Source organism: Peromyscus maniculatus, chromosome 4, assembly GCF_049852395.1.
Source record: "Peromyscus maniculatus bairdii isolate BWxNUB_F1_BW_parent chromosome 4, HU_Pman_BW_mat_3.1, whole genome shotgun sequence".
Lineage (NCBI taxonomy): Eukaryota > Metazoa > Chordata > Mammalia > Rodentia > Cricetidae > Peromyscus > Peromyscus maniculatus.
The window spans coordinates 65644151-65652538 of NC_134855.1; the positions used below are offsets into that span (position 1 = coordinate 65644151).

General features: G+C 34.8%; 1 protein-coding gene across 1 annotated transcript; it reads right to left on the reverse strand.

Moving 5' to 3' along the window:
- Positions 1-3146: 3146 nt before the first annotated feature.
- Positions 3147-4079, reverse strand: LOC102918968 (olfactory receptor 4C16-like). Its single transcript, XM_006996947.3, is given in 1 exon segment — positions 3147-4079. A coding segment is annotated over 1 exon segment (933 nt).
- Between the last annotated feature and the right edge of the window lie 4309 nt (positions 4080-8388).

An 8388-nucleotide genomic window follows, 5' to 3' on the forward strand; every position in this document is an offset into this window, starting at 1 on the left:
AATGATTTAAATAGACCTATAACCCCTAAGGAAATAGAAGCAATCATTAAAAGTCTCCCAGCCAAAAACAAATCCCAAGGCCAGACAGTTTTAGTACAGAATTCTATCACATGTTCAAAGAAGAAATAATACCAACACTCCTCAAATTATATCACAAAATAGGGACAAATGGAACATCACCAGATTTATTTTGTGAGACCACAGTCATCCTGATATCAAACCACACAAAGACTTAACAAAAAAAGAGAAGTACAGACCAGCTTCCTTCAGGAATATTAATGCAAAAATACTCAATAAAATACTTGCAAACAGAATCCAAGGACACATCAAAAAGATCATCTACTGTTATCAAGTAGACTTCATTCCAGAGTTGCTGGGAAGGTTCAGCATAGGAAAATCTGTCAATGCAATCCACCATGTAAACAAACTGAAAGAAAAAAGTCACCTGATTATTTCATTAGATGCTGAAAAAGCCTTAGACAAAATCTAACACCCTTCATAATAAAAGTCTTGGAGAGATCAAGGATATAAGGGATATACCTAAACATAGTAAAGGCAATTTACAGCAAGCTATTACCCAACTTCAAATTAAATGGAGAGACACTCAAAGCAATTCTACTAAAATCAGGAACAAGACAAGATTCTCCACTCTCTCCATATCTATTCAATACAGTACTTGAAGTTCTCGCTAAAGCAGTAAGACAATTTTCCTTTTCTTCAGAAACAGAAGGTACCAAATATTATTCTGTCAAATGGAATTTAGAACTGAAAATCCTGTGATAACAGAGTCAAGCTATAGGTATTACATACTGACAATATTCTTAAAATTGACAGGAGACTGAAACACACAGACTATAACAGGAAGAAGTATATACTACATATACCAGTGTAGTTTATTGTAGACTTTACTGTCTTCTGCTACCACCCACAAAAAATATGATCATACTTTGAGCTAAAGAAATTATAAGATGGAGTTATTTCTCTGTCATAGAGCCCATGACCTACATGTGCAATGACCTACATTTAATCCCAGGCATTCAAAAAAATCAAAGGAATACAAACAGAAGAAAGAAAGGAAGGAAGGAAGGGAGGGAGGGAGGGAGGGAGGGAGGGAGGGAGGAAGAAAGAAAGAAAGAAAGAAAGAAAGAAAGAAAGAAAGAAAGAAAGAAAGAAAGAAAGAAAGAGGAAGAAAGAAAGGGAAATTTTATGGTTTCTAATATAACAAAATTGATAAAATTTTGCTATACAATTTACTGGTTTAAAAAAGTAATAGAAATCTTAAGGAAAAAATAATACATGTTAACTTTTTCAATTAAAAACCACACAAGAAAATATTAACATTAGCAATATTATTCACATTAATATTCTTTAGTACTAGAGTGTTAATTAATAATGAAAAAATTAACTCTAATGTAAAAATATCATCTAAATGTTGGCTTTTCCTTTGCTAATATTATTTTCTTCTGGATTGAATACAAAATTCACTAAAATAATTTATATTTGCAATATGAAACTTCTGTTCCAAAACCTAAAATATTCCTTTGTGTCATCCTGTTTCTGTTTAATCTGTTAATATATCCAAATACCCTATCTTGAAGTGATTGTTCTTTTGGTACTAACCTGTATAGAAATCTCTACCATAAACTATCTTATACATGCTGCACTAAATCTAATACTTTGCTATAAAGGAAATATTATAATTAGTATGCCCAGGAGAAATCTTAATTTTTAAAGATGAAGAGATCAATTCAGGAAAAGGGAATAAGGATTACAAAAGAATCATTGTGATTGCAACCCTAACATTGACAGCAGAGCATCCCAGAGTCTCAAGAGTGAATTTTTCTCTGTGTATTTTATTAGTGTTCTAGAACAATCTAAATAAATACATGGCAAGAGTTTTGAGTCACAGGGTGGTGTTGGTACACGCCTTTAATCCCAGCACTTGGGAGGCAGAGCCAGGTGGATCTCTGTGAGTTCCAGGCCAGCCTGGTCTACAGAGTGAGATACAGGACACACACCAAAACTACACAGAGAAATCCTGTCTTGAAAAAAAATGAAACAAAACAAGCCAACAAACAAAAAAAGAATTTTGAATCAATCTCCAAATAAAATCGATTCCTCCAAGTGTATGCATTTTCACCTATACTCACACTTGCTACAATTATTTGAACATAGCACAATTTACTGAATCCAGAGAAAAACTTAAGTTGATGATAAGAGCAACATGTCTTTATAAAAAAATAACTAATTGGAATATATATGCATATACATATACATACATGCATGCAATAACAAGTGGCAGGGGAGAGGTTACAATTCTTTTCTGGTTTTCTTTTCCTTTTTTTTTTAAAAAAAAAAATGTATTTGTTTTTTATACCAACCACATCCCCCTCTCAACCCTCCTCCCACTCCTCCCACCCCTGCCTACTGCCCCTGCCACTCTGACCCATACCTCATCCCCTCCTCCAAAAGGATAAGTTCTCTCATGGGGGACAGCAAACCTTGGTGCATTCAGTTGAGGAAGGATCCAGCCCCTCCTCCCTGCCTCAAGACTGAGCAAGGTGTCCGACCATAGGTAATGGGATGCAGAAAGCTGGCTCATGCCCCAGGCATTGATCCTGATCACACTGCCAGGGGCCAAGAGGTTACAATTTTGAAGGAGAGCAGGAAGGTATATATGGGAGAGTTTTGAGGGAGGAAAGCAAAGAGAGAACTATTGTAATTATATTAAAATCTCAAAAATAAAATGCTAAAAATAAGGAATCACTAAGCAGGAAAGTAAATCTTATCAGGCTTCAAATAGGAAATGTGATTATGTAGATAGATATATATTAGGTGGAAATTTCAGAAATCTACAGGAAGGTGGTCAGAAAGTTACAAATACAGCCAAATGTTGTTGAGACAGAAAGGCTGGAAAGGCAGAGAAACAGGATCAAACATCAACAAACACAAAAGGTCTTCACACTTAATTTATATTTCACAGTTTATCCCTCTATGTAAATTGATTCAATACCATTTCACATTGTCTCTTTACTATATGAGCTTATAATCTTATGCCCTAAGAAACTGATATATTAAACTAATAATAAAAATAATATTTATTAACTCCTAATTTAAAGCTATGGAAAAATATAGAAGACCTTCATTTATTTCCTATCATCTGAGATCAGTTTCTTCCTCCATAAATTTTTCATGGCATTTTTCACTTCTGCATTTCTCAACGTGTAAATCAGAGGGTTGAGCAAAGGTGTCCCAATTGAATAAAATGTAGCTATCATCTTGTCCATAGGAAATGTGGTTGCAGGGCGTGTGTATATAAAAATACAAGGTCCAAAGAACAGGATGACCACAATGATATGGGAGACACAGGTGGACAGGGCTTTTCTCTTCCCTTCAGCACTGTGGTTTCTTAGGGAACGCAAGATGATGACATATGAGACCATTAGCATGAGGAAACTCACTGTACAAATGGCCCCACTGTTGGACACCAGAAGTAGATTGATCATATATGTGTCTGAACAGGCAAGTTTCAGCAGTGGCTGCAAGTCACAGAAATAGTGATCGATCTTATTGGGACCACAGAAAGGTAAACTCAAAGCAAGAAATATCTGAACTAAAGGATGCACACAGGATCCCACCCAGGCCATGGCCACCAGCATCCCACAAACCCGGTGGCTCATGATGGTCATGTAGTGCAGAGGCTTACAGATGGCTACATAGCGGTCAACAGCCATGAGGATGAGGATGAAGATCTCCAGGCAGCCAAAGAAATGGAATGTAAAGACTTGTATTATGCACTCACTGAAAGAAATAGAGGCCTCCTTCATCAGAGAATCCACAATTGTTCTAGGGGCTATGGTTGTAGAGAAGCAGGTGTCAGATAAGGATAAGTAGAACAAGAAGAAGTACATTGGACTCCCAAGTGCCTGGCTTGTCTTGATGGTAGCAATGATCAGCAAGTTACCCAATAATGTTCCCATATAAAAAAGCAAAAACACAACAAAGAGAATTTTCTTTTTAAATGGATCCTGTGTCAAACCAAGTAGAATGAACTCAGTCACATTGTTACTCAGTCACATTGTTTAGTGATCAGAAGTGGTAAATATGAAATACTTTATCTGAAAAAAATAAAGACATTTATTTTGAGAGTGGTATGTGATTCTGTGGAGCACTTTATGCAAAAGTAAGTAATCCTCATTAGTGATATTTTGTTATTTTTTAATAAATGATTCAACACTTTTTCCTAAAATTTTGTGGCAATCTATTTGCATTATTATGTTCCCATGACACTCTGCAAGCACAAATCCCTGTTATCACAATTATGGTTAATTTTACAACTTAATGATTATAAATTTGGAATATGTTATCTGTAATATTTTATCATTAACTTTATTTTTCATATGAAATGGGAAGCCTATCATCACCTCACAATAAAGAATGTCATATTTTTAAAATATTGTTATGCATATTTTCAGACTTGATTATATAATATTTCAGCACTCTACAAAACTTATTTCAGGTATTTTAGCCTAAACATGCGAAAAATAAATATTTATAACTTCCAAATAATCTTAAAATATCTTGTGATACTTATTACTTGACATAATCAATGGATCAGAATAAATGTTTTTGGTTACTAGAACTATCATTAGTATTACAACTTTTAATTATTACTTATTGTAGGAGAGGCATACTTTTGAACATCCAGAGCCCCGAGGTTATAGTTGAATAAGATGAAAGTGGTAGGCATCATTCTTCAATTTTTTTCTTTTTTTAAATAATTTGATTTAATTTTACATATCCACCACAGATTCCCCTGTCCTCCATTGTCCTGTTCCCCCCACACTCCCCCTATCTCACCCACCATTCCCATCTCCTCCAGGGACTCCTTTGGGGATTCAGCTCAACCTGGTAGATTCAGTCCAGGCAGGTCTAGTGCCCTCCTCCCAGGCTGAGGGAAGTGTCCCTGTATAAGCCCAAGGTTCCAAACAGCCAGCTCATGCACTAAGGACAGGTCCTGGTCCCACTGCCTGGGTGCCTCCCAAACAGTTCAAGTTAATCAATTGTCTCACTTATCCAGAGGGCCTGATCCAGTAGGGGGCTCCTCAGCTATTGGTTCATAGTTTGAGAGAAAGCCTGAACTGACCTACTCTGGGGATCGGATGGTCAAACACCCTAAATGTCATGCTAGAAATCTCATGCAATGACTGATGGAAGCAGATGCAGAGATCCACGACCAGGCCCCAGGTGGAGCTCCAGGAATCCAATGGGGAAAAAGAGGAGGGATTGTATGAGCGAGAATTGTTGACACTAAGATTGGAAAAAAGCACAGGGACAAATAGTCAAACTAGTGGAAGCACATGAACTTTGAATCATTCTTCAATTTTTAATATTTTTGTGATAACAGTTTTATTTCACATGTGTTACAGTCAGCTGCCAGGGGACTAGAAGACAGATGCAATCCCTAGTAGTTTTAATATCAATATGTCTATAAACACCATGTTCTTGGAACAGAGCAGTAATTCAGAAGAGAAAGGAAGCTGTGATTTTGCTGAAAAGGAATGTAAATAGCCAGTAATTGACTCTTTGTTCATTTTGTTTTGCCTGCAAATGCCAATAATTATCCATTTTTAAATATCACTTCTTTCAATAAATAATTAACATAGAATATTCTATTATGTTTTTCAATCTTAAGAACAGAGCTTTTTTACTAATTATTACTTGTCAAAATGATTCTGGATGATTAGATAGAACGATTGATCTATAGAAAGATAGATAGACAGATAGATAATAATGAAAACGAAGATAGATGATTGATTGATAGATAAATAGATAGATGATAGATAGATAGATAGATAGATAGATAGATAGATAGATAGATAGATAGATAGATAGATAGATGATAGATAGTCAGGTCATACTAATATTGAAGTGGAATCTATGTGGAAGACATATGTATTACACTGTGCTCCTACCAATCTTGCCAACATATTTGTGGCATGATGTTGAAAGCTATTAGTCAAAAGAAGAGATATGACATACAAGACCTACACAAAATTATCGTTATATTTATTTACTTTTCTCTATTTGCAAATTTTCATCTCTTTAGTAGACTTGAGAAGTGTTTGCTTTCTATAAATAAAAAAAAATACTCATTTAGATGTCAATCAAATTTTCTCACCTTAGCTTCTATGATCTTTGGCAAAGATGTTAGGCTGTAATAGAACTGAATTGCTCTATTAATTATTAAAATGGGCCTATTCATTCCTTATTTTTGCACTCAAATGGCATGTTTGTACATGAAAATAACATATGCTGAGTGGACACGATGATGGAAAAAATGCATTCACCTCAAACCTATTTAGTCACTTCTTGGAGAATACAGTGTTTTGAATGTTTGTTATGAATTCCATTAGCATTTTCCATTTCTAGAACAAGCTCATTAACCTCAAACATGAACATAGACTTTTTATATATAAAGAATTTATATATAAATCTAGTACTTTTTATATATAAAGTACTAGATTTAACAAACGGTAAAATTTATAGTTCTTGATCAAACATATAATCATTATTTTCATCAATAGTCAAAGGCCATCATTCCCTCTGGAACATATTTAATTTATAGCTATTATGACCATCTAGACATTTGAAGACTCAGTTTTAAAGACAACTCAAAGAATCTTTTAATGATTGTTTTGTAACAAGGAAAATAATCCCTGATTTCTGAAAGGCCTTTCCTCATAGCCTTTGTTGTACTAATGTAGGTATTTGATTCATTGCAATTATCTGAATGGCTCTTTAGTTTTCTTTCTTGAATAAATATGCAGAAAATCTATGCTCCCAAAATATCTTGCTCCACTATAACAAACTCAACGTCTTGCATATAGTGATACCTAACAGTTTAAGTTGAGTATTGTCTCTTATTTCTTAAAATGCAATGCTTCTCTTGTAGATCGAGAGATGTTTCAGTGGGCAAAGTGGTTGCTGAGTATGAGGACATGAGTTCATATCTCTACCACGTAAAATACTAGGCATGGTGAAATGCACTCATAACCCAAGAGCACAATGCAAACAGCCCTGCAATTCTAGCCCAACTGAACTTCGTAATATTGGAAACAGCTGAAGAAAACATCCTGATGTCCACTTCTGACTTCCACACATGGGCAAACACACCCTCACACACGTGTGTACATACACCCACACTTCAAATTTAGTTTTTATCTGATTATTTTAGTGCTTTTCTGACTTTATATTCAAATCATGAATTTATTAGTTTTCATGGAAGGCAAGAAAATATTATCCTTTTTTTTAAAAGCCTCTAGATCTGAATAACTGGTGAAATAACAGCATGATCTGTAAAACAAGATGTTGTATTTTAAACCACGCTAATATTACTGGGGTTCTGACACCCACTAAGTGAAAATTTTCAGAATCTGTTGGTGGGGTTTTACATGGGTAATCTTGACATTTTCACATCCTCTTGATACAAATCTATTCTTCTTGGGTATCTGTACATATAATCCTTTGTCCATTTTCCAACAGAAATTGTTACCTTTTTCAGCAGGTTCTGAAAGCAATCAGGTATGAAAACTCTATTGCACTGCTCTGAAAACATAGCAGTGCTGGAGAGACTCCAGGATGTCTACAAGAGACCATCATAATAATAAACACACAATGAGTTGATGTTGTAGGTGGTGGAAAGAGCTGAATGAAAAGCAACCCAGAAAAGGTGGAGAACAGAGGTGGACCAGAATGTGTAGTGATTATTCCCATGGCTCTATGCTGTACTTTGTAGTCCCCATGAAAAGCATCACTACTTCCTTCTTCATGTTCCTATCCTTGCTAATTCAGCTATACTGCTTGTCTCTCTTGTAGAGAACCTCTACATTCCCTTTATTCATGAGGAGGTTACCATTCTCACTGAAAAGACAAATAGCTTTTTCTTATCCATAGAAAAACATTCTTTCTCTGAGAGTTCTAGTCCTTCCTAAAAACCAAAATAAAGAGTGATAATCTTCCCTTCTGGTGGAATGATACATGAAAAGTAGCTTGCCTGAGGACTCATTATATAATTGAAAGCTCCAACCTAGTTATTGCACATCAGGTTCCTTAAATAATTATTTTTTCAAATATTACTAAGCAGAGGACATGATCCTTATATTTGGGGGATAGTAAATCATAATAGTGTATTTTTAGTTAAAGAAAAGAGTTAACTAGGGACAAAAACTGAGGAAAAAGAATATTTTTTATCCTCAAATATTTTCAGGATATCCCATGCTAACTTTATAGCATTTCTCTCTCACCTTTAATATATATTCATATTTATGTGTCATTAATTCATGTTATTATTAAATAGATTACATATTCCATATATTATGTTTAGAG